Raw genomic sequence first — 26150 nt, 5'->3', positions numbered from 1 at the left:
TAGGGGACAGTCAAAGGGGAAAAAGACAAACTTTTGAGCAGTCACACACCTTATCTGAGGGCCAAAAGAAAATGGTGCGCTTTGGGGGCCACTCTTTGGAAGAAGATGCTGAGTGGTGTGAACCCCAGGTTAAAGACTCGGGGGTTGATACATGCAGTAGCACTACCCTAAACGAGGAGCATAGCCATAGTGAGAAGGTACTGGGACCTCTCTAGCCTGCACTGGTTTGATTTCTATTGATCTTGTTTTGTTTACTTCATTTTGTTCCATTTTCACATGGTCTTTGTTTCGATGTCGCTAATATTAGGTCAGATCTTCTTTTTGAAAGTTACCGGGATAGTTCACCCCCAAACCACCCCGAAAAAAAAAAAAATTGGTGTAGTTCCAAACCTATTTGACTTTATTTTTTCCTGGAGTGCAACAAGTGATATTTTTGAAGATATCCAAGTTGCTATTTTCCATAAAATAAAAACAGACAGTGACCAAGAGCTGTCAGTTTTTCTAAAAAGAAAATAAAAGTTTGACTTTTATGCAATATTTAATTATATGGAAAGAGCTTTATGGACATTCTCCTTTTGTGTTCTGTGGAAGAGCAAAGTTGAAAAATTTAGATTGAACTATCCCTTTTTTAAGTTGTAAAAATTTTTCCTGACTTTTACATTTCTGTTTTTCTGTGGCAGTAGCTGGGGAGCCTCTTGCTTGCTCTGTTATCATTTGCTTCTTAGCTGCAGCTGCCGTAGTTGACATACAGTAGCAGCGAATCACTCCACCATGTGACTGTGTGTTTTGTCATGGCACTTAGAGAATGTGGGTTCCCCCGTCAGCTGCATGCCCTCTCAGCCTCGTGTCTTATTGCTGTGTTAGTGGCCCTGTTAGCTGTGGTAGGGCCCCGGGCCCCAGACCCCTCACTGGTTCCCCTCTCTCCCACACACTCACGCTCCAGGAGACTCGCTCCGAAACACACACTCACTCGCTCAGAGACGGCCAGCTAGGATTCGTTTTGCCACAAAGTTTGTTTTTCTTTTTTCCCTTTCCACTGTCATATTCCTTTGCTCTCCATGTTATGGGTCACTGGTTTCCACTGTTTGTGTTCGTGAGCCTTGCCGTGCTGTTCTCCTCACTTTCAGTTTGAACATCATCTGTTTCTTCTTCCATTACTGTGGCTCGTGTTTGCTGGATGTGGTGCTGGGGTTCGGCTGTGGTGATGGAAGCGGGATCTGTCCGCCGGTGGGGGTTTTCTCTGCATGTGATGGGTGCATGTCACTCCCTCAAGATCACACAAACTCTACACCACCTAGAGCCCAAAAATTATATTTATGAAGCATTTATGAATGCTCTTGATTCAGTACATGTTAAGCTCTCCTAACCTAATTTTGTAAAAATGCTAACATTCAAGAAATTTATATTTTTTTTTACCAAGGATGCATTAAATTGATCAAAAGTGACAATTAGGTCATTTAGAGCTTTCAAGATTTCTATTTCAAATAAACACTGTTCTTTTGAACTTCCGGATGCTGAAAATTCAGCTTTGTCATAGGAATAAATACATGTTTATATATATTAATGCAGAAAATTTCCAGATGTGCTAATAAAGACTTATAAAGTACAATTTACCAGAATTTTACCATTTCAGTCATTTAACTTAAATTTCCACAGTTAATGTAATGTGTTACTTGCCTTTTTTATTATTTGTAAAATTTGTTAGCAATTTCAGTGTAGTTAATTTCTAATAAATGCAGCCTTGGTGTGCATAAGAAACAAAAACATAAAAAATGACCCCAAACTGGTGAATGCTACAGTAAGTATAAATTACTTCCACATGAAACTTATGGGGCAAGGCATTACACCATTACCGTTTATAAAGTATAACCACTTTGAGCATTATATATGTAAAGTTATTGCAATGCGAAAGTCGTTCAGTTTTTTGGATTACAATATAAAACCTTTTTAGCAGTATTTGTTCAACATTTAAAGCTGCGGTAGGGAACTTTTGACGCTCTAGCGGTTAATAAACAGAACTGCTTGCGTCTTGCGGAAGAACATCATAGCCGGAACTACTTTTCTCTGTTTATGTCTATGAAGAATCAAAGGTACTGGGTTACTCCGCCGCGGTACCCCCGAAGCAATCTAAAATAGTCAGAATATAAACACTTATTATAGATGTACCCTAGTGATTCAGGACAAGCTAAAAACACGGTTTGGAAAATGGATTCATGGTGTACTCACTTATTATATACATTTTTCTACATTTTGAACACAAACAAAGTTACGGACCGCAGCTCTGATTGGTTGTTCTCAACGGGAGCACGGATTTCTGCAAATGGCAATAGAACCACTGGGAGGAGCCAGAGGAGCTTGATTTTTTTCACAGATTATCTGTCTCATATTCTATTGTCAGGACATAATGACAGGTTTAACAAATATTTTTTACAAAAGTTACCTACTGCAGCTTTAAGGAATTTGTCAGATTTTTACATGACGCAAACTGTGGAATAATGCCAGTAACATGTAACAGAATTTAATTCATGTAGAAATGTCATCTCACCAATGAAAGGACAATTTAGACAACTTTATAGCTCAGAAAATAGCCAATGTGTATGAAATATAATCACTTGAGCAAGAATGCAAGCTTTACGATTTTGCTTTTAAACCATCTGGAATGCCTTGCCCCATAGACCTCCATTATATTTTTTTTCTACTGTAAGCATTTTGGTATTTTTTGTACCATCTGAAGGACGATTCAAAATTATTTTCTGCAAGTGACAGCATGTCATAGATGTTGTCCGTATAGCTTAACTTTTGAACCCAGATCACTAATATAAATCTGTTTGAGCGTTATTATAATAGAGGCATTAATTGAATTTAAACATATTTAACAATCTTAACTTGCAAAACATGCATTTTAAGACTAAGATTAATAGACATTTTAAAACAAAACTAAGAATTTTTAAGAATTTTCAAAAAAGAAAATTCTGTCATCATTTACTCATTTTTAAGATTTGAAAGCGGGAGAAATTCAGCTTCACTTTGTTCCTCATGCTAAGCTATCATAAGACTTCAGAAGACTTGGAATAAATTAAATTAAAATTACATTTATGCTTTAGCAGACGCTTTTATCCAAAGCGACTTACAGTGCATTCAGGCTATCAATTTTTACATATCATGTGTTCCCGGGGAATCGAACCCCCAACCTTGCGCTTGCTTGCTTGCTAGCGCAGTGCTCTACCAGTTGAGCTACAGGAACACAAATACATAGTCGCTTGGAAATGGACCACTTTGCACTCTAGTTTCCGGTTTGACCATATGACTCATCAGCAGACTGCTACTATTTTCAATCTACTTTTGTTGTATAGAAAACATCTCCTTACATGATTCACGGAAAGCAGACATGACATGAGTAAATGATGAGAGAATTTTCATTTTGGGAGAGCTAATCCCTTAAGCCTCGAAGAAACATGATTTGCTTTGTCCCAGATGTGTGGCTTGAAACACCTGCAATCACAAGCGAGTTTGTGTGATAAATCACAATGAAATCATCTGGGCCTTCCCCGCACCAGCACTGGCAGCTTTCTGTGTGTTCTGGAATGATGTTTGTTGTGGTTTTGACCTGACAGCACCCGGTCACATGGCAGCCCTCCAAAGATGGAGATCGACTGATCGGCAGAATCCTGCTCAACAAGCGCATGAAGGACGGCAGCGTTCCCCGCGACTCTGGAGCTCTTCTGGGACTGAAAGTGAGTCGCTTCTCCTTCCTGTCTGGGCATGATCTTTATATGATTTCACATATGGCTGTTTAGTTGTAGTAATGGCAGTAAGTCATTCCTGCTTTAGTAGTTCACTCAAAAATGAAAATGTACAGACATTTTCAAAAGTGTACTGTAGATGAGCTTGTTTCTACATTGGAACAGATTTAGAGAAATGTAGCATCACATCACTTGCTCACCAGCAGACCCTCTGCAGTGAATGGGGGCTGTCAGAATGAAAGTCAAAACAGCTGATAAAAACATCCTAATAATCCACAAGTTATCCACTACACTTACCATCTTGCGTGATTGTAAAAAAATAATAATAATAATGTACAATACAAGCCCTCTATCCATAATATTGCTTTCTCTGGTGAAATATTTGCCTCATCTGAATCAGGACAGAAATATGCCCAAATCAAATACTGTTTACATGCAAAACAGCCCAAAGCAGCTCCAATAAAATATTATGATGTTCTCCAAATCTGTTGATTTGTGTCAGTGAAGACACAGACTCATCTTGGATGGCCTGAGGGTAGCTACATTTTTAAAGCTTTTTTTTTCCATGAACTATTCCTTTAATACAAATTATATTGATAACATTTATGTTAATTAAGTTTTTTTTAATAATTTCATACCATTTTTATAAAGCAGAAATATCCATTGTGGGTCTTCTAGAGAAATTAAACATGGCCATGGATTTTAAAGGGTTAATATCATAAAAGTCCATCATTTTTTTATTTTGACATAAAACTGAAGTAAATGTGAAGCATGTTCAAAACCCATTTTACTTCAGTAATCTGAGTAAAACAAATTTAGTGGGACTGTTCATTTTAAAAGTGGATTAAGTTATTTGAAAAATGATAAATTATGAACAAACATTTTATTACTTGCCATAATGAGCACTGATAAAATAAGGTCAGAAATATTCCATTAACATTAAAATTAATCTTAAGCTTCCAAAAGTTTTTTTTTTTTGGGGTCCCCAGAGAACATTTCAGTGATTTATTTTTCCACAATAAAGAACCTTTTGCGCAATCAGGGTTCTTTGAATGGTAAAAGTTCTTCACAGAACCATCAATGCCAATAAAAAACATTATTTTTAAGAGTGAATGCATATTAATTTTAACAAATGTTAACCGAGAAAGTATAAAGTTTAATAGTAATTTATTGTTGTCATTAAAAGAGCAAAAAAGAGCACTGGAAGTAAACAGAGCTGTGCACTTCCAGGGTTTAAAAGCAGAAATGCAAAGCTTGTATTTGTTGTTAAAGCACTTTCACATGGATTGTTCAGCGGAGTGGAGAGAAACAGAGAATCGTTACTGATAACAAACTTTCTGAATGGCTGACTGTGTGTCAGCTCAGTGCTACCGTGTGCATTATATTCGTTACCAGCAGCAGTTTGTCAAACACACACACACACACACACATACTCACAATCGCCCTCGGCTCCATTCCACTCATTATGTAAAGCCATCTTTATCCAGGAGGCAGCTCGTAATCTTCTTTGTATGTTTGCATTGGGCTGCCATTAGTGGGGATTTGATTTGTATGATGCTCACAGAGCGATTGGTCACGTGGTTTATGGAACAGACCTCCAGGCCTTTTCAAACAGTCGTTTCTTTCAAAAGCATGGACAGAAATAACATGCACACCCTCGAAAGTCCATTTTTATTGTTCAGTGTAAACTTGTGCAGTTTATTTTGCAACCGATTATTCTTTCTGAACTCTAGGTCCTCAACAAAATCGGACATGAATAAAAAAGCCAAGAACTATTAAATATGTTTGACTTTTGTAGCTTATTTTAACATGAAGCCTTCATGGTCGTGATACCTACAATGCCAGTGAAATTTCATTGCCATTTCTTGGGAGAAATGTTGGCACAACAGCAAAAACGAATATGTTGTAGTTTCAGCATGACTAGTTCATTTTCTAAACATTTTACTTTGTCTTTTACAGGTGGTTGGAGGAAAGATGACAGAGTCCAGGCGACTTTGTGCGTTCATCACCAAAGTAAGGAAAGGGAGTTTAGCGGATACAGTTGGGCATCTCAGACCAGGTACATGCTATGTTTCAGTATTTCATATACTACCATTCAGCAGTTTGGGGTTGGCAATTTTTTTCAAAGGCTTTGGAAAGAAAACAGAATTGGCCCAATTTTTTTCATGGTAGTCTGACAGTTTGTTGAGTGTTTGATAACAGAGTTTTAAGTGATTTTCTTGTTTCATAGGTGACCAAGTCCTTGAGTGGAACGGCCGAAAGTTACAAGGAGCCACATTTAAAGAAGTTTACAATATCATTTTAGAATCAAAGCCAGAGCCTCAGGTGGAACTAGTGGTCTCACGACCCATTGGGTACGGCGTCCTCTACAGCGTTCTTCAGTGTAACGTGAAATAACATTTACAAATATTCAGTTACTGTGAATACAAAAGATCCAACAGATGCCTCTAATATAGTAGATTATGCGGATACTGTTAAAAAAGACAAACTTCAAACCTCCTTTTTAATTGAAAAGAAAATATGAAATATAATTGCAAACTTGACATATGGCTTCTGATGAATAACGACAAAGTCATGCAATGTTTTATTGGGTTCATAACTTTAATAGTGGACCCCAGGACAAAAAATATTAAAAATGTCTGATTTGAACCTTTAGAGTACTTGCTGGCTCAGATGAACAAGCAAACAAAACTGCTGCCCTCAGTTTAGCCCTCCTAATCACCCTAATTGTAATTGTAAAGAGCGCATGACCAAGTGAACTCTCTTTAGATTGTGAATTTGGGCTGCTGCCACAAACTTCACATCAAGACTAATGTGGCGCTCAGGGTCAGTGAAGCACATGTCATTGATTTTCTCTGTGCCCCTGTCATTGCAGCGATATCCCCAGGATACCAGAAAGCACACACGCACAACTGGAGTCCAGTGAGTACATTTTCTCAGTCTAGCGTGTATAAACGATGAGATTCTGTGAGACATTAATGAGACATTTGCAGCAGCTCTTTGAAAGAATCTCTTATTAATTTGGAGCTGTTCTACTTCACGCTGAATCTCTTCTAAGGTTCGAGTTCATTTGAGTCTCAGAAGATGGAGCGCCCCTCCATATCCGTCACGTCTCCCATGAGCCCCGGAGTGCTGCGGGATGCCCCTCAGTACTTATCGGGACAGCTTACAGTAAGTAAACACATCTTTGCAGGGGATAGAAAGTGTTTTGATCAGTATGTGTTTGGATGAAGAGTAGCAATAAGTTTCCCAAAAGCTTGTGGAACCAAACCACATTTCCATAATTTATAAAATACATAGATAAAGTGAAGTGACATGACATGTGGCCAAGAATGGTGACCCATACTTGGAATTAGTATGGGATCCATACTAGCACTATCCCGGGGAGCAGTTGTGGTACTGAAGGTGGATGAGAGCGCTGTACATTCATTCACCTCACTGACAATCCCTGCAGGTATGAGCCTTGAACCCACAACCTTTGGGTTACAAATCCAACTTTCAAACCATGAGGCCACGTCGTCCCCCCAAAAAGCATTGCTTACACATATAATTTGCATACCATGTGCTTTAATTTGGTGTACTAACATTAACAAAACTTCCTATCTTCATCAAGAAGCAAAAATGGTTAAGAAAATCTGAAATTCTTTGACTTTTCCATTTCATTTCACTTAAATGGCTTTGAACAGCGATGAGGCATTGGATCAGTAATCAGCAGGAGCTGCATAGTCTCCTCAAACCTGATCAGGTTACAGTCAGGCCTCATGTAGCCCATTATGTGTGTGTGTAAAGATACCCAGGATGCTTGTAGAACATGACGAACTCTGGTGTAAAGTGCACAAGCTGCTTGATTTAAGCAAAACAAATGAAGTGTGGGTTATTCCCTAGATGAAAAAATCAATGAATTCCACGAATGGTGGACCAAAATGGGATTTTCCAGTGGATAATACTGTTATCTAGAAAGCAGGGGTGGCTAATGATAGAGGATATATGTATAGATAGATAGATGGATGGATGGATGGGTAGTTTTGGGTCAATACCACTAATCTCAAAATGAATGGTGTATTATTTATATTAATAAAAAAAAAATGTTTTCTCATATTCTTGTTCTGTATCTCTCCAAATTTGATCATTTCTAACACTATATGGTGTGTATGTGTTTGTTTGTGTTAAATAAAAATTTTGTCACTTTGTATTTTGCTGAGCGGGAGATTCAATGTAAACAGCCATGTTGTCCATGAAGAGATGGCCCAAAGCCACTTTTTAAAAGAAAAGACATGACATGTCTGTCTGTCTAAAACGATTCGATTTTTTTTTTCATGAGACTCTAGAACCAAGTTAGAGGGTTGTGGTATGCACTTTGGGAAACTCTGCTCTAGACAATGCACAGGAAGTATTCAATTCTAAGAGTCTTGAGCATTGAACACTAATTTCCCAATATCTGAGCAAGAGATTGCATTCAAGTCAAAATACGAAAAATAAATCAAAATGTTCCAGTGCAGTATGTTCCATAGCCATTGTCTTTGGATTGAATCTCCTTTCGGCTTTCTTAGTGTTGCATTAACAACTGGTATTGACATTTCAGGTTTTAGTTTTATTGCATTTCTCTTCATTGTTGTTTTCCATTCACTTTACTTACCCAGAGCCAAAGCCTTAGTAGAAGAATTGAGCCTTTTAACCCTAGAGTTCAGGTAACCGTTGCTGTCTATAAATACACTTCTCTTATATTGCTTTAATTCATTTAATGCACAGTAGAAAAATGACTGCATTTCCAAAACAGTTTATTATCTCAGTTTGAGCATTCAAAGACTTCTTTACCTGTTTATTTGATGTTGCTGTTTTAAGCATATTTTATCTGAATGTAAGGCATAAATCATATGCATGCAATGAATTAGCACAAAAATATTTTAAGAGACACCCGAGTGTTGGCAGATGTGGAGTAATGACTCTAACTCTGTGAGACGTTCACCTGCGGTGTTTGCCTCGGCAGACGAGTACTGTGTCTCTTTAAATGTTTTAGTGATTGCTGAGCTTGTCAGGACATAAAATTTGATTCTTTTTCAATGTAACATGAAACTGCATTGAATCCTGATACTCATCCATACCGTTTAGAAAGAAGTGATTCAGAGTACTTTCATTCCTTTGCTGACTGTTTCAAAAACGATTGTTTCTTTCACATGTAATTATACTAAATCGGTACTAACACTGCTGGTAGTTTCATGTTGCAGTTAAAAGGATATGTTAAAGGTACTGTAAGTAGTTGTACGTATAAAATATCGCTGCTAAGTGAAAAAATATATAATGTCAGAAATCTAGCAAATCAGAAAGTCTCTCTGCCTGTCAGTCATTTTGACATCAAGCTTGCTGACATGTTTTAGGAGACTGGAGTTTGATAAAGGGCTATTTCAGTTGCAAAATGTCTTATATAATTTCACAGCACCTTTAACAATACCCGTTTTACTTCTTTTTATTTGTTCTTCAGGGATGTATGAAATAAGCAAATTGTACCTACTTGTAACTGAGAAAACATGATGTGAATGATTTTAAGATTGTTTAAGATTTTAAGATTGTAGCAAAATAATCAAAAAACAAATGCATTGTTAATGTCAACATTATATCTATAGCTCTTCACATATCCAATGGTTTTCAGACCGTGTCCCTCAACAATATTGCAGATTTTCTATTTTGGGCAACATTATTTTCCCTAATGCACAGCAACCTCTGGTCCTGTTGGGGATTTTGTAATGGTACAGTTTGTTTGACCTAGCTCTCCTTGTAACACTTTGCCTTGTTTGCATTTTTACATAAAGTGTGGAACGTCCTTCACTGCATGTGTTACTCTGCAGCCTGAGACATTTGTAGGCAGTTATGTTCCTATTACTACAAGCAAGTATGGACTCCGGCTTAGAAGATCTAGCATTTTATTTGTTAAGTTTGTGTGGTTTCTGTGTGTGTTTGACTTCTAAGTATTTTTCTGTCTTGTCCATACTTGTCTGAGAACCAAGCTTGGCCTGTCACGTATCTTAGCATGTGCAATACTACGATACAATGCATATCAAACTCTTTTCTTAATGTGTTTAAATGTAGCAGCAGATGATGTGAAGCCTGAGAACACAAGTCCCTCTTCATCTCATGCAGGCTGTGATCTTTGTCCCCCTGCAGGTCAAACTTTGGTATGACAAAGTCGGCCATCAGCTTATCGTCACCATACTGGGGGCAAAGGACCTGCCTTCAAGGGAAGACGGCCGACCACGCAATCCTTACGTGAAGATCTACTTCCTCCCTGACAGAAGGTGAGATTAGGGCAGTTATGCCAATAAGACAAAAAAACAAAAAAAACATTGTCTTTCCATCAAACAGTTCAATATGGCTGTGTTCAGAATGGCACACCTTAGTCACACTATTTTAGCTGTATGTAATATGTATATTGTGCACAGTTTCTAAAATGTGCCATATACAAAATACATTGAAATATCAATGCAGTTGTAGTATTATTTGAATGTTATTACACGTTATTAATAATAAAATTTTTAGCTTTTATTTGAATGAGTTTCATCTATATATATATATAATCAGTTCTAGATTTGTGTTTGTTTGTAACTATAACTATTTAGGTTTTATTTTGTAGGTTTAATTTATTTTTATTTCAGTTTTGGTGTTAGTTTGTATTTATTTCCAGTTAGTAACTTAATGCTTGAGCATCAATTGAATTTTTTTGTTGTTTTCCAAGGCAACATTTCTAATATATATATATATATATATATATATATATATATATATATATATATATATACACACATATATATAATTTATATTTTTTTATTAACAATTATAACCCTGTGGGATGCTATGTCCCACAATGCAATGAAAAAACATTTAACTTTTTTTTTTTTACTCTCAATATGATTTGACTGCCAAGATAACATTTTAAAACAAAATCGGAGCAGTATGCAGCAAGCACTATGCTTGTATTCCCTTCTGAGAGCAGTCTATAAGTAGATCTCACATGTCTCGCTTAACATTCCCATATTCCCATAGTATTCTTCAGCTTGTTGAGTTCAGTGTTTGTTCACGGGTTCTTCTATCATGATGGTAAATAAAAACAGTTTGAATAATTGTTTCTCCAGTGACAAAAGCAAAAGAAGAACAAAAACTGTAAAGAAATCACTAGAGCCCAAATGGAACCAGACCTTTATGTATTCCCCCGTCCACCGGCGGGAGTTCAGGGAACGCATGCTGGAGATCACGCTGTGGGACCAGGCCCGGGTGCGAGAGGAGGAGAGTGAGTTCTTGGGAGAGGTGAGGACAAAAGGAATCATCAGTCAAGGTTATGCTTCTTCTACCAGTTGATCACTTTTTTATTTTTTGTATTTGCGTGCTATTTAGTGACATATAATTCTAAATTGATCTTGCTACAATAACATATCTAACTAGTGACAGTTTAGTTCACAAAATAGTATGCTTAAATAATTATAATAGTAATACTAATATTATTTTTATATACTCCAATGCATATTGTGTTATTGTTGTAGTTAACTGTTCAATAAATCATGCAGTCAAATGAAAAATCTTACATTTAGAGGTTCAGTGACATGCATTGAATATGTTTTCGGGATAAAGTGGATATGTCGTCATGCATTTAAATGTGAAGCAAATGTTTGTGTGTAGATCCTTATCGAGCTGGAAACAGCGCTGCTGGACGATGAGCCGCACTGGTATAAGCTACAAACACATGATGTCTCATCGGTACCCCTGCCCAAGAGCTCCCCCTGCCTTCAGAGACGAGCGCTGCATGGAGACAGTCCCACACGCAGACTGCAGAGTATGTCTCTCTCTATCTCCCTCTAACTCTCTGTTTTGGGTGAACGATTCCCTTACAGATTACATTTTTTTGTCTAGTTTTCTTAAAGATGCATGTGATTAGTTTTGCGATTCTTCCTTGTCAGAACTTGTATGACAGCATTTACGCAAAGATGTTAAAAAAGCATCTATGATTTGAACTACAGTAGCCAAAACAGAGGACATTTTCAGAATGAGTAAACACATGAAAACAGCTTATGTTTCGTGCTTTCATAGAGTACTGCATGTTTCAGGCCCAAGACCACACACATTCAGTCATCTGAGCTCAAATCTGAAACACTAAAACTGTTGGTTTAAGCAATTGTGTCCTGCATTCATTGTTTTCTATCTTGACCTGGTTATTTCTGCAGCCAAAGGCCCGTTTGTGTACAGCTCAGGTAATGACCGCTGCATGCTCAGGCTGATCCTCTGGGTTTCACCGTGTGTTTTTATACTGGATCCACCCTGCTGTCCCTCTCCGAAACAAACACTGACCAAAGTGGACCATGTCCTCACACAGCCACTTTTTCCCACAGTGCCCTCTGAGTCTCCCCAGTGCTGCTGTTTTTCCCTCTTTGTTGCAGATCAGTCCGACCTCTTCATATGCAATGTAGTGAACACAGGCTTCTGTTTACTGTTATCATTACTTGTAGAAGGGCTGGGTGGTATGAGGAAAATTCATATACAACATTATTTATTTTACATTATGTTAATGGTCACAATAGAATTTTTTGCATAGAAATTAAACAATTAAAAAATGTCTATAAACTACAGTTCAAAAGCTTGTGCTCGGTGAGATTTATTTTTATTTTTTAATGTCTTGGAAAGAAGTCTCTTACACTCACAAAGGCTACATTTATTTAATGAAACATTTAGTAAAAAATCTATTTCTATTTGAGTATATTTTGAAATATAATTTTTTCTTCAGTGTCACATGATCCCTCATGATTCCTTTTTTTTAATGGAAATCATTATACTTTTTTCAAGATTCCATGAAAAATATAAATAGGAAAGAATTAAGTTTTTCCGTCAGTTTTGATCAATTTAATTTTACCCTCACTGACTTCTGACTTTTGAACAAAAGAGTTAATTAATTTATCATGTGTTAATTTTTATTTATTTTTTTATTATATATTAGAAGTTGATGGCCGCAAACCAAAAATGCATCATTATTCATTACAAATTAAAATGTGCTATTTAGTTCTCATAATTGCAACTTTATTTCTCTTAACTTAATTTATATTTATACATCAGAAATACAAAATGATATCTCACAATGTGACTATTTCATTTTTTTTTTTTTACTTTATCTTATAAATGCATAAATACACATGCACATAAGACAGTGAAATCATTTTTTTGTGCAAATATATATTCTGATGCATAAATGGTTAGAGAAAACACTACACTTTTCTGTCATTCTCTGGCAAGCCAGTCCTAATTGGTAGTTTTCTCTCCCTTTGTAGTTACTAATCCTCCATAGCTGTGATAAATAATATAATATCTAATATCCCGCCTTTGTGTGCATTGCCTTTGAATTAGTTTAGTTTAGTTTCTTCTCTTTTAAGAGTGAGTTTTCTTGGTTTTTGGTTGCTGTGTGGGTTTTGTACTTGCAGCACCTGTTTTTCAGCATCCAAAGAGACATAAGCAAAGGAAAAGCCTCACAAATCATGTTCACTCCAGTAATTTTCTCTTCACTGACAGCAGTTAGCTAATCGTTTTGAAAAGTGTCACTAAAGAGCCATCTTTTTTAATATGTTCCGACATAATTAGGATATTATGAAGACATCCCTTACAGAGATTTAACAGGAACTGGTTCAACTGGATGATGGGTGGTTATTAAAAATGCAGATTTTGCACTTACTTTAAGCTTCTGACATTGATGCATTGCACACCATAAGAAAAGTCTTGTGTGTAACCCTAACAAATCAGTAAGACAGGTCGCAAGAAAACCTCAAGTGATCCTTTCTGAGTTTGTGAATCTCTTTTGACACTTCGGTGTACGTGTGTTTGATTTAGTGATTTAAAGAGACTGATTTATAGACCGGAGAGTTGAAGGAGAAAAGAGGACAGGCGAATGAAATGAGAGCAGGTTTATTGCTGGCTTGTCAAGGGTCTGTTTGGTGGGCGAGCGCAGGCTGGGTGTCCGTTCTGGTTGTAGTTGTGTGAACGCCGCTCGGCAGATTAGCTTTCATTCTTGATCTGAACTGAGTGATGGAGCGGCCGCTTCAGAGTGTCAGACTCGGCAAACGTCAGCGTTTTGTTCCTCGTTCGGTTTGTTCCTCGTGACTGAAGCGAAGGGTGAAGAAGATCTATTTTCTCACGTAATACAAAGCTCAGTCTGCCTCGTTCTTGTTTTGTGGGTTTGGAAAAGAGAGAGATATCTGACTGACATGTTCGGTTATCTGGAAGTGGTCTGAAATAGACTTTTCCAGTGCAGAGAGCTTCTTTACCACTTTTTATGAACGTCACAGAGGAAGATGAATGAACAGCAGTGTTTGTCAGTTGTGGTTAAGCTGTTACGTTGCAGCTGTCTACGATTCAGGGCATCAGGAATATTATACCAGTGTTGTTCTAAAGACATCAAAAACTAAACTATTACATCCAATTTTAATTAATTGAAACAATGCTGATGTAAAATAAAAATAAATAATATTAGGTGAAAAAACAAGTAATAATTTGAAGTATACTGAAATTACAAAACAATTACGAAATATATATATATTTTTTTAATGAAAACAGAAAATATAAAAAGAGTAAAATATTTAGATTATGACAACTATAATGCCAACTAATGTCAACTATAAATATAATTTTTCTTTCGTTCATTGTATTTCATCCATTTCTTAAAAAGAGCTGGTAAACATAGTTGTGTTTAGTTAAATAATAATTACAAAAACATTTAAATAGAAATATTAACCAATACTTGGTTACAAAAAATGTATTATTTTATTTATTGATTGTTTGGTTTGTCTATTTGTGTAGGCCGTAGATAGAAAGCGATGAGATTTTGAAACAAAGATATTAGATAAATAGGCTTATAGTGTAAAACTGATCAAATGCTGCATCAGATGATCCGGTGTGGCTACAGAGCGCTCTAACACCTGTCTCTCTGTGTGTCTGTAGGGTCTCAGAGGATCAGCGACAGTGAGTTCTCAGACTATGACTGTGATGATGGTGTTGGCGTCGTGTCAGGTAAGATGTTAGCAGGAACATGGTGAAAGTGCCACCGTCTGACAGAGGTGATGAAGACGTTAACTGCTAAATGAGTTTAAAATAAGCCACTATTTGCCTATGAAAACAAACATCTCAGAACCATGTTTATTTCCAAATGATGATGACTGGAAGTATGCAATGTGATGGGGTAATGTAAAAAAATAAAAATAAAAAATAAATATATATATAGATAGATAGTTAGATAGATAGATAGATAGATAGATAGATAGACAGATAGATAGATAGACATTCACACAGAGAACACGCGGTCATGCAGATCACATGCACACTTCACAAGATCTCATATCTGGATTCGACTAAATTACTAAAACTATAACTTAAACGTAAGTTTGACAAAAAAATAAATAAAAATGACAAAGCACACAAATTACAAAAAATGAATATATATATATATATATATATATATATATATATATATTAAGTAGTCTGTATATATATATATATATATATATATATATATATATATATATATATATATATATATATATATATATATATATATATATATAAAAGAAATGTTAACATTTTGGTATAAATAAATACTACTATAGTATATAAATAATACTAAAATAAGATTACATATTATATACTTTCAAAAAAAAAAGATACTGCATACTCTGTACCACCCAATATATACTGTATACTTAAAAAAAAAGATTTTGCCATTTATAAAAAAATAGATAGTCCCATTGTGTCCAATTATCATCTCATTATCATGTCTTATTTGCATTTTTAATCCAATTTTGAAGTTACGTTGATTAAATCAAAATGTAAAACATCTTTCTCATAAATTCAATAATGTCCTGCTGTGCACAGTATGAAGTATGGTAGTATGTTATACGTAGATATCTCCACAATTTAGCCTAATACTGGTGCTAAAATGTTCATCTGTACGGGCATCTCAGATGGGAAGGGAAAGCCTAAACACACACACACACACATCCACACACCCTTTTTAAAATTCCAGGCGTGCTCTTTGTGATATAGGGAACCCCCCCCCCTCCCCCTCTTTAGACTCTCTCTCTCTCTCTCTCTCTCTCTCTCTCTCATTGATTTTGGCTCCGTCTCTGGGCCGGTTGTAAAGTGCTGATGCAGTGCTTTCCGCCGGGAGGAGATGATTAACATTCAGAGGAATTATAGATCGCTGCTTTCCCTTCATGCGCTGTGCCGCTGTTGTTGTTTTGTGGCCTGTGTGTCTAGCAGCCGTTCATTTATTGCAGCATGCTGCACCGGTGCTGATGCAGTCTCTGCGCTGGAGCATGCCGAGGTCACATTCAGACACTACAGTATGTGTGTGACAGACCAAACCAATGTTACTTGTACTAAGTTAAATTACAAGGGGTACAGTACATTTTTTTTTATTAATTAATATTTTTATTCAGTAAATTGATCTAAAATGTTCTTTTGAACTTTGCATCTATCAAAAAGTCCTGAAAATGTGTCATGATTTACACAAAAATATATTAAGCAGAACAACTGTTTTCAACATTTTTAATAATAATTTCTTTTTCTTGAGTAGCAAATCAGCATATTAAAATGATTTCATGTAACACGGAAGACTGGAGTAATGATGCTGAAAATTTCTTCACATGAATAAATTATATTTAAAAAAAAAAAAAATATATATATATATATATATATATATATATATATATATATATTAGGGCCGGGACTCAATTAAAAAAAATAATCTAATTAATTAGAGGCTTTGTAATTAATTAATCGAAATTAATCGCATTTTAATCGCATATAAATATTTGACCTGAGAACAGTGAGAAGTAATTTTTTCCACATGGACTTATAGTATACCATTGAATAATGACTGAATACATAAGCTTAAGCAACAAAATATTGTTTATTTTTGTTCAACCAAGTCTAGCAGACCAGTGCAATTTTTGCCATGAAGTTTAGCAATAGCATATTTAGAAACAATTTAGAAATAGTACATTTCAGAAATTCAGGAAGCTTATAGGTGCTGGAACCTTCTGTAAAGTGCTTTTTTTTTTTTAAAGTAAAACACAATACTGTCAATTACATTCAGAACATTGGAAATACTGACTATTAGAAAACATCTCTCTGTTGCTTCAGAGGCCATAACATACTAAGTCCAACTCTCAATAACCTTGGCCAAAACAATAAAGAGTTCAACATAAACTGTTGCACCAACAAAATAATACAAAGTTCAACATAAAATGTAAAGTCCATGCTAGCTGCTATATGTTTTGCGTTGAGGTGATACTTGAGCCTTGATATGCATAATAGACTTAATTCAAATACATTTTTAATGGTAGTATATCATTATGCTACCTTTCAAGATAACTAGTTATGGGTATATTTTAATAATAAATTTACATTTTTATGATAATTTCCATCAGAGGTGTCCATTATGCGTTAAAACACAAATATTATACTTAAATAAATAATATTATATAATTTAATACTGAGAAAATAGTTTAAAAAGTGACTATTTTATCCAATGCTTGTGGTTGGTTAGTAAATATGTCATCATAAAGGCAGAAATTCCCTCCTTGAACTTCTCTTTGATACATTGTTCTACCTCTTTCGGCTTGTTTTAATGTGCGATACAGTCAGTTGAACATCAATCTTTTGTAATCATGCAAGGCACTGACCTTACCCTGGCCACACTGAATGCTGGGTAATGAAATGCCATCAGGCTGAGCGGGTTGACGGCTCTTGCATGAGGAAAAAGTCATTATTCTGGTTTTGGTTGTGAAAGCTGTTTTCTGATTTAATGGGAGTTAAGTTCATTCATGACTGGAACATATTGGCTTTAAAAAGCAATTTAACAACCAGTTGTGGTGAAAAAACACATGGTGTTGAATAGATAATCTAGTTTGATTAAATATTTTTGCTTGCTGGACTTTATTAAAGCATGTTAAAATAAAGGGTTTAGTAAAGTAAAGGATTTAACAGTTTTGCATTAGTTGCTCAAAATGAAGTACACATGTAGTATAAATTATTAGTGCACAATTGTTGATTAATTCTTTCCCTTTGGTTCGTTACAGACTATAGAAATGGCAGGGACCTCCAGAGCTCCACCCTCTCTGTGCCTGAGCAGGTCTTATCATCCAATCACTGCTCTCGGTCAGCTGACATCAACCGAGCACGTTCACGGTCTCCCAGCATGCCCCCTTCTCAGAGGTAAGACAGATCTGAACCTTCTCTGTTCGTAAACATCTGAATCACAGTTAAGCAGTTTTGGTTTACCATTCACATTTAATTCCAATTATTTTTATTATTTTACTTTTTGTAGCAGTTTTCACCTTCTCCGGCCAATTTTGTTTGTTTATTGTTTAATATTATATATTTAAGTTTGTTTGTTTAGTAAAGAGTTTGTTTAGTTCCTAATAAACAATTAGGAGCTTTCTTTCTTTCTTTCTTTTTTTCTTTCTATCTATCTATCTATCTATCTATCTATCTATCTATCTATCTATCTATCTATCTATCTATCTATCTATCTATCTATCTATCTATCTATCTATCTATCTATCTATCTATCTGATTTATTTGATTGCTTGATTGTTTACCTTGGTTTTAATAAAGTGCAAGAAAATCCTGTTTTCTAGAGCCTCTTTATTGGGATTATCATAACACTCGTTTAAAATGATCTCTGTTCTTGATACAGCTAAAAGTGTGAGTGTTGTTGTCATTGAACAGTAACCACATTTCTTCCACGTGAAACGTTTGGGTTCATCCCATCATCAACATCCTCTCTCTTCCCTCAAATCTCTTCATCTCTCTTTTGAAAATCCACATCTATTCTCTCCATCTGCCTGCAGTCATTTTCTCACCTTACCTCGAACCCGACACAGTCAGCCTCATGACAGTCAGCTGGAGGAACTCAGGTAGAGCCATTGCTGCCAACGTCTGTCCCCATTAACCTCCTGCTGAGAACCTCCACTAACACTTCAGCGTTTCTCAAACCCTGACTTCCTCTGAACGAATCCAGGTTTTCAGGACAATACATTTATAAGCATGAAATGATAAGATGCAACCAGTTTGATACTATTTTGATGAAAACCTGAATTCATGAGGTTCTCTGACATTGAGAAACTTGAATCTGCACAACCTCATGTTGACTTAATGTCAATGCTGGTATAAATGCATAATACAAAATTTGGTGCACAAAATTGTATATATACAGTATTTAAGTTATAAATAAGTTTGATACTTGACATATTGTGGATGCAGCATCATGCAAAATCAAATATTTTTGTTTGCCAATGCCACTACAAAAATTCAGATTTTTTCACTTGTGATTATTAATTTATTCCACAAATGATTTTCTTCACACGACATGCAATATAAAAATAGCACTCCTCACGGGTGACTCAATTTAATTTATTTAAATATTTTAAAGGATAATACTGTTATAATTACTATTTTTCTTTATTGAATGAGTTGTGTCTGTAATTAAAAATAAATTATTATAGCTTAAAGCACAAAAAAAAGCATTTCAGAAATAATTTTATAAAAATGTGAAACATTATTATTATTATTATTATTATTATTAAATTAATGTAGTATTATTATTAGTAGTAGTCGTATTACTGCTGGATGTTAATCATGTAAATGACTTTATTTTAATAATTAATTTTCATTATTAAATGAATCTTAATTACAAATATTTAAAAACAATTTTCTAGACTCTTTTCATGTGTGAAAAAATAGCTTTGCGCACATCAAATCAACAGGTCACCGTGACTCATTACTGTCGACACAAGGTTGTCACTGGGATGACTGGAAAGCTAGGAAACACTTGCTGTAAAGATAAACAAACTTAATAAGCTGAAATAAGAGCACACCTCTCTCCTAATGTACACAGTTCCTGCAAATGTATATATTTTCCAAAAAGAGTTGGAAAATATATTCACCATAGCTTCTGTCTTTGTAAGAATGGTGAGATACTGTATGCCTTTGACTCATTCTTAAAGCCTCATTTTCATTCTCTCATAAGGTTATCATAAAGAAACCGAGCACTTACTTTTACAGCCAGCTCAATGCTTTGGTTTAACAAAGTGAGAATTTATGGTAAAGGGAATTCATAAATACAGTACTTCACTACCTTGAGCTTATTAATGGAATCGTAGTTTCGCTTTGTGTGTGTAGTCTCTAACATGGTGTTTAGTGTGAAAAGTTGTTCAGCATGTGCCACTTTAATTATTTACTTTTGATAAAACACTATAACAAAGATATGTTGTGTGATCAAGGAATAGTTCACACCAAAATTAAGATTGTGTATTTCTTTTCTTTACATCACTTGCTCACCAATGAATCATCTGTAGTGAATGGGTGCCATCAGAATGAGAGTCCAAAACAGCTAATAAAAAAACACAGTAATTCACAAGTAATCCGCACCACTCCAGTCCTTTAATTAACAGCCTGTGAAGCAAAAAGCTGTGTGTTTGTAAGAAGCAAATCCATCATTAGGACGTTTTTAATTTCAAAGAGTTTTCTCTATCTAAAATACGAGTCCTCTGTTAGTAATATTGCTTTTCTCCAGCGAAAAAGTTTTCTCATCTGAAGCAGAAAAGAAATATGCACAGATCAATCACCGTTTACAAGTGAAAACAGTCCAAATTAGTAATCTGGTCTGAAACAAACTTATCTACATCTTGGTTGGCCTGTGAAGGGATTTTCATTGTTGTGTGAATTGTTCCTTTAGCTCGAGTGGTAGAGCATTGCGTTAACAAGCGCAAGGCTGGGTGTTTGATTCCCCGGGAACACATGATAGGTAAAAATTGATAGCCTGAATTCACTGTAAGTCCCTTTGGATAAAAGCATCTGCTAAATGCATAAATTGAATTTGATTTAATTTAAAGCCTGATGGTGTGTGTACTGCACACTCTGAATGGTTTATGTGGTCAGTTCCAAATATCTGCATCTTTTTGGCATCCGTGGCAGTAGTGTGTGTTCCATCAGTCCGCAGGTGGTGGTCAGGTTACCGCGTCCTGCTAGGATGGCCCATCATAGAGGCGTACAGTGACATGGAAGGGTACCGTTGCTGCAGCATATTTGGGTCAGCCATTTATGGCCTGTCTGAAATGTCGACAGCCTTTTTGTTTCAAGATGAAGACATTATATGGGATGATATCCAACACCGAGAGCATCCCTGCTGCCCTGTCATGAGCTGGGCCAATTTCATTACCAAAAAAAATAAAAACACGTCTTTAGCACAGTCCTCATCTTAGCTCATGTTTTTGCTTATTGAATATGTTTTAAATTAAGATTTTTTTTCTTAACCTGTTTGTAAATACAGTAGTCGACATTTGAAATGGATCAAAAAAGTTAGTCACCCTAAAACTAATATGGGAATATATATATTTATATATTTTACAGCCTTTTTTACAGGGTCACTTTATTTATCTCAATGTATTATTAATAAATCAGTGTTTTGATGCTGGACAACTTTTCAGACACTACACATCTTTTTGTGTCATCTTGTGTATTAGTATGTTATACTGTGCCAAATGTTTTAAGCAGTGTTGGTTTCCCATTCATTTTCTCCATAGGGATTTAAAACAAACAAACAAACAATAACATAATTTAGTGATAAGGAGGACTGTCATGAAAGCAAGGGTTCTGCAGGTCTTTATGTTCCCTAAAAATCCTTATTTTTTTCTTCCAAAAATGAAGGCAGACTTCTCATCTTATGTCATTTTGCTTCTTAAGTAAATTCCACTTGATTTAAGAATCTTCAAACATTTGCACTGGAAACAAGACAAGAATACAGATGAAGAACATATTTTTGAAATCTGTGCTCTGCATTTCATTATTGACATTTTGTGCTGCATTCGATTTCTTCCTTAAATGTTCTTTACTTGGCCTTAAAACATCTTAAAACGTCTTTACCTTCATAAAACCTGCAGAAATCCTGTGAAATATTGAACATTATCTGTAAAAAATCTCTGAGTAAAATGAATGGGATTTTACCTTCTGCAAAAATGCGGGAATAAACTCAGACTGATCTTTCCTTCCTCAGTTTTTAATAATTCATTCATTTCTTTAATCTCTTTCTTGTATATTTTTATGCTTCCATGATCTGAGTGCTATAAAATGTGTGATTTTGTATTTCTGAACTTAATTATGCTTTTCTAATGTATCTTTCAGTCTTATTAAATCATGTAGCATGTCACTCTACAGAACCATCGGGTTAGACTCATATATTGGTTGCTTCCAAGTGCCAAAGACGACACAACTTTACCATGAGCTGTTAGAGTCTCTCAGTGCTTTCCCAGAATGCCATGCGGTGTTCTGAGACTCAACCGACCTCTCCTACACTAAACATCGCCCTGTTTCCCCCAATCACGTTTCTCCAGGAATTACGGCGCGCCAGACAGGCACGAGTACCACCACAGGTCCCGTTCTGCAGACCAGCGGTCCGCACTGGAGCGGCCCATGTACAGTCGCTCACGCTCCACGGAGCGGCCGCCCGACGGCCCCCACATGAGGTCATCAATGCCCTCCCTGCCGTCAGGACACTCCGCTCCACCCTCCCCTGCCTTATCGAGGTGACCCAGATCAAAGCAGACGCTCACCCCGCAAACCAGACCTGACTAATCAAACAAAACATCCTCCATGTGCTAACAAAGACTCCCTGCATCCATCCAGCCAACCGACCCTTTGATTTGAATTATTTGTTGTCCTCTCTGCAGCAGTGCTGTTGTATCTGCTCCATCTCATCTCTGTAGATGCACCAGATACTCTTCATTTCTTTTTAATGATTTGTTTTATAGCAAAACGCATACCAGTTGTACTTTCAGTGAGTGGTGTGGAATGTTCATTGGTTGTTATCCCTATATTGTGATATTTAACTCACATATCCCCCCCCCCCAACCCCCGTTTTGGTTCTTTTTGTCTCGAATCCTAATGTTTTGTTTGTTTTGGGTGATGTTGGAGAAAAACGCACACTTCTCTTGCAGCATCACTGTGGAAGAGTCACCTTCATGTGCCAAAGCATCAAGCATTTTGTCAAATGTAGTAAATGTACATGCTAATGAATATTTGAGCAGTGTTGCAAATTGTTAAACTAAAGAATAAGCCTATATAAACTACATATAACGTTTGGAATACAATGGCAGACCAAATGGATTATATCAGATTCTGGTTTTCTTCAGTCATTTGAACAATATATTTAAAAGAAATAAAAATTACAAAAAGTCATTATACAGTATCAAGTTAGTTTTTATTAAAGGTGTTTTTATTAAAAAAGAAAAAAAAAAAAAGAAATATATTTATATATATATATATATATATATATATATATATATATATATATATATTTAGATTGTTCACAATTGTAAGCTTTTTTTTTAAGAAAGAAAATAATGCTTTTAATCAGCAAGGACACATTAAATAGATAAAAAGTGATATTTATAGTGTTACTAATGATTTTTCTTTTAAATAAATGCAGTTGTTGAGTTGAGCTGAGTTGAGTTGAGTTGAGTTGAGTTGAGTAATGCTGCTGAAAATCCCGCTTAGTATCATTACATTATATACTACTATACTGCATATTTTGAGGAATTTACTATTTACTAATTTACTTAATTGACTAAGACAGTCATATTTAATACTTCACTTTATTAATTAACTAACCGTATATATAGTGCTATGTGATTATGAAATCATTTTGTTTTAGTTCGTAGAAAATGCTGATGGAAACCCATGATGTTTGTTTACTGTTATTTTAATCCTCAGCATCATTCAAATGGAAGTGCATGATATTACAGCACATGTATATGTGAAATATCATATATATGACTGACTAAACCACTCCTTTTCAGCACATGCTTTTTGACCCTATTTATTTATAATGTATTGTGATATGAGTTATATTTTCATTTGCTGATTCTTCATAAATCAACTCTGAAGTCTCCTTATGCCTTTTTGTTTTATGCCCTATTAAGCTACTTTGTGTTGATTAGCAGTTTCTTGCTAGCACTGTCACTGATCGAATAGCGTTAAGGTACATGTAAATAACAACCAAAATAAAGGTGATTTATTTATTTATTTATTTATGTTTTGTCTACTAGGGCACATCCTCGTGGAGGATCGGTTCAGACCAGCCCCACCGGGACCCCCGTGAACAGCAGGAGAGGACGACAGCTCCCACAACTGCCTCCAAAAGGGACGCTGGAAAGAAGTGAGTCTGTTTTTCTTTTTTGTTGGCTCTTGCTCATGCTGAGATGTTTATTTGAGAGGTGGGATTGCAGAATGACTGACTCTGCAAATGTTGTGCTTTGCTATAGTTACAGTCAGCAATGCATCATATCCCAGTTACAGTTCATTTCAACTGGGGACATGAAGAATTTGACTGTTTTAGAAAGAAAAACTTGGCTAAAAAGCACTGATGTTTTTTCTGTTGAAATAAGATTATAATAAAAATATTTAGCAATTTTTAGCATTAGGTAACTACTTAGGTTAACATTAATCTTAAATGAAAGATAAGTCTCAGGCATCTTTATTAATGTTAATTTCAATATTGACTTATATATCGTTAAAATCAAAAGGTTCTCTTAATCTCTTAATATTATTTAATGAACCCAAGGTACTTCTTTCTCTTTCTTTTTTACATTAAATGAGCTTAATAAATATTTTAACAAATGTATTCCCATTTTCAGTTAATGTTAGTTAAAAAATTAACTAACAGTTACTGGTGGGACCTTATTATAAAGTGTGACTTAAACAGTAAAAGTATGCGGAAATATTTTTTTGTCAGCAGTTTTACAAATGCTTACAAATAAATAAATGAATGAATAAATCATCCAATAAATGTGAAATTTTGAAATTGAAAACGAATTGTATTTTCTTGTTTCTTAAAAAAAAAAAAAGTTTATTCCACTAATCTCTGTTTCATTTACAACTTAAAAAAATCAGCAGACAATGACTTAAAGCCAAATAAATAATAATAATCATTTTAATTATATCACATTTTGATTTAATTTCTGCACATAAAATCTAATTGTATGAGTTTCTTTCTAATAAATAGCCAAATTTCTTGGAATCAGTGTTGTTTACATTTAAATAAATGGGTAAATATGATGATACATTTTGTTTTCCCCCACGGGTGGGCGGAGCCTCCTTGATGATTGACTGTTGAACTGGTGTGTCAAGTAGGAGACAAGTTGTCATTTCACGTGTCAAAAGTGTTTCTAGTGTGACTTATTATCATTTTTGTTAGGGATCGTTATACATTATCACCACAGTGCTCTGTTCCATTAACCCATTGGCTGAATATGACACAGTTTGTGCTGTTGTTATATTTGAGTGCGGACGACACACATAATCATGTAAATGACATGTGTGGTTGAGTTGCATGTGCGCTCTGATGTTTCCCTCTCTCATTCCTCTCTCAGAAGATGGAGATGAAGAACTTGAGCCTTGTCCAGGTGTGTAACACGTCTGTGAAGGTTTAATCTGTCAGAAAGAGCTTCTGATTGAATTAAACATAACTGCAATGGTCTTGAGCAGGCATTTCCTCTATAGACTTGTCTAAAATTATGATTAGATCCTAAATCTTTTTGGAAGTGAATTCCATCTCTATTTTGGACACATCAAACGCTCCATCAGAGCTTTCTCTGAGAGGTTATGAAGCCAGGTCCATTGTAAACTCTTCATGTTTAAATGTGAATTCAATGTAGACAGGTCGTTTTTGGTTTTTCCTCTGTCTTCCTTTAGCAGTGACTGTGTAATGTTGTGATAAAGGATTTTCAAAATGTGTTTTTGTTTTCCCAGTGACCTTTGTGTTGTTTTAGAAGCAGTCACAGTATCTGTCTTGTCCAATCATTGGTTGATTTTACAGATGTGCTGTACTATTTTGCTAATACCATTTTGAATTATTGCTGCAAAACAGGGATTTCCGGAAACATTTATTTTCATTATCAATGTCTAAAACAGTTTATTATTTTTATGGAAACTGTAATACATTTTTTTCATAATGAATTGGTGGCTAGAAAGTTAAAAGAACAACTATTTGAAATAGAAAACTTTTTTGTAACATTATAAAAGATACTTTCACTTTTTATTAGTTGATTGCATCCTTGATGAATAGAAGTGTAATTTAATTTTCTTTAAATAAAAAACTGACTCTAAATGGTACTGTATATTATAGAGATCTAGTACAGAAAACCCCAAACCGGCCCATGAGACCTGAGTAATGTTTTGTAGTCAGTTTATACATAGCTTTAGATTTGTGTCATATTTAGATTTGCAAATGAAAAATTAGATGTAGAGACCAACACAAACAGACATGTTTCCAACCGATCGCACTTCCTACACTCCCATCTGCCACATCCGTTGTATTTCTCACAAGAT

General features: G+C 35.3%; 1 protein-coding gene across 20 annotated transcripts in view; it reads left to right on the top strand.

Moving 5' to 3' along the window:
• Positions 1 to 26150, top strand: part of LOC127975014 (regulating synaptic membrane exocytosis protein 2) — a 144930-nt gene that overhangs the window by 69743 nt on the left and 49037 nt on the right. For 4 of the 20 annotated variants that reach the window (XM_052578726.1, XM_052578724.1, XM_052578727.1 and 1 more), the window contains 16 exons: positions 4 to 197; positions 3615 to 3734; positions 5703 to 5802; positions 5974 to 6097; positions 6619 to 6665; positions 6802 to 6914; positions 8384 to 8431; positions 9903 to 10033; positions 10847 to 11039; positions 11409 to 11562; positions 14706 to 14774; positions 17843 to 17978; positions 18617 to 18682; positions 22157 to 22348; positions 23870 to 23979; positions 25193 to 25225. In XM_052578726.1, coding sequence (XP_052434686.1) covers positions 4 to 197; positions 3615 to 3734; positions 5703 to 5802; positions 5974 to 6097; positions 6619 to 6665; positions 6802 to 6914; positions 8384 to 8431; positions 9903 to 10033; positions 10847 to 11039; positions 11409 to 11562; positions 14706 to 14774; positions 17843 to 17978; positions 18617 to 18682; positions 22157 to 22348; positions 23870 to 23979; positions 25193 to 25225 — 1830 coding nt within the window. The remainder of the gene's footprint in view (positions 1 to 3; positions 198 to 3614; positions 3735 to 5702; positions 5803 to 5973; positions 6098 to 6618; positions 6666 to 6801; positions 6915 to 8383; positions 8432 to 9902; positions 10034 to 10846; positions 11040 to 11408; positions 11563 to 14705; positions 14775 to 17842; positions 17979 to 18616; positions 18683 to 22156; positions 22349 to 23869; positions 23980 to 25192; positions 25226 to 26150) is intronic. The other 16 variants (XM_052578745.1, XM_052578735.1, XM_052578743.1 and 13 more) reach the window with 11 other exon arrangements.

Source organism: Carassius gibelio, chromosome B16, assembly GCF_023724105.1.
Source record: "Carassius gibelio isolate Cgi1373 ecotype wild population from Czech Republic chromosome B16, carGib1.2-hapl.c, whole genome shotgun sequence".
Classification (NCBI taxonomy): domain Eukaryota; kingdom Metazoa; phylum Chordata; class Actinopteri; order Cypriniformes; family Cyprinidae; genus Carassius; species Carassius gibelio.
The sequence above is the reverse complement of the archived record's forward strand: the minus strand, read 5'-3'. Positions and strand labels throughout refer to the sequence as shown.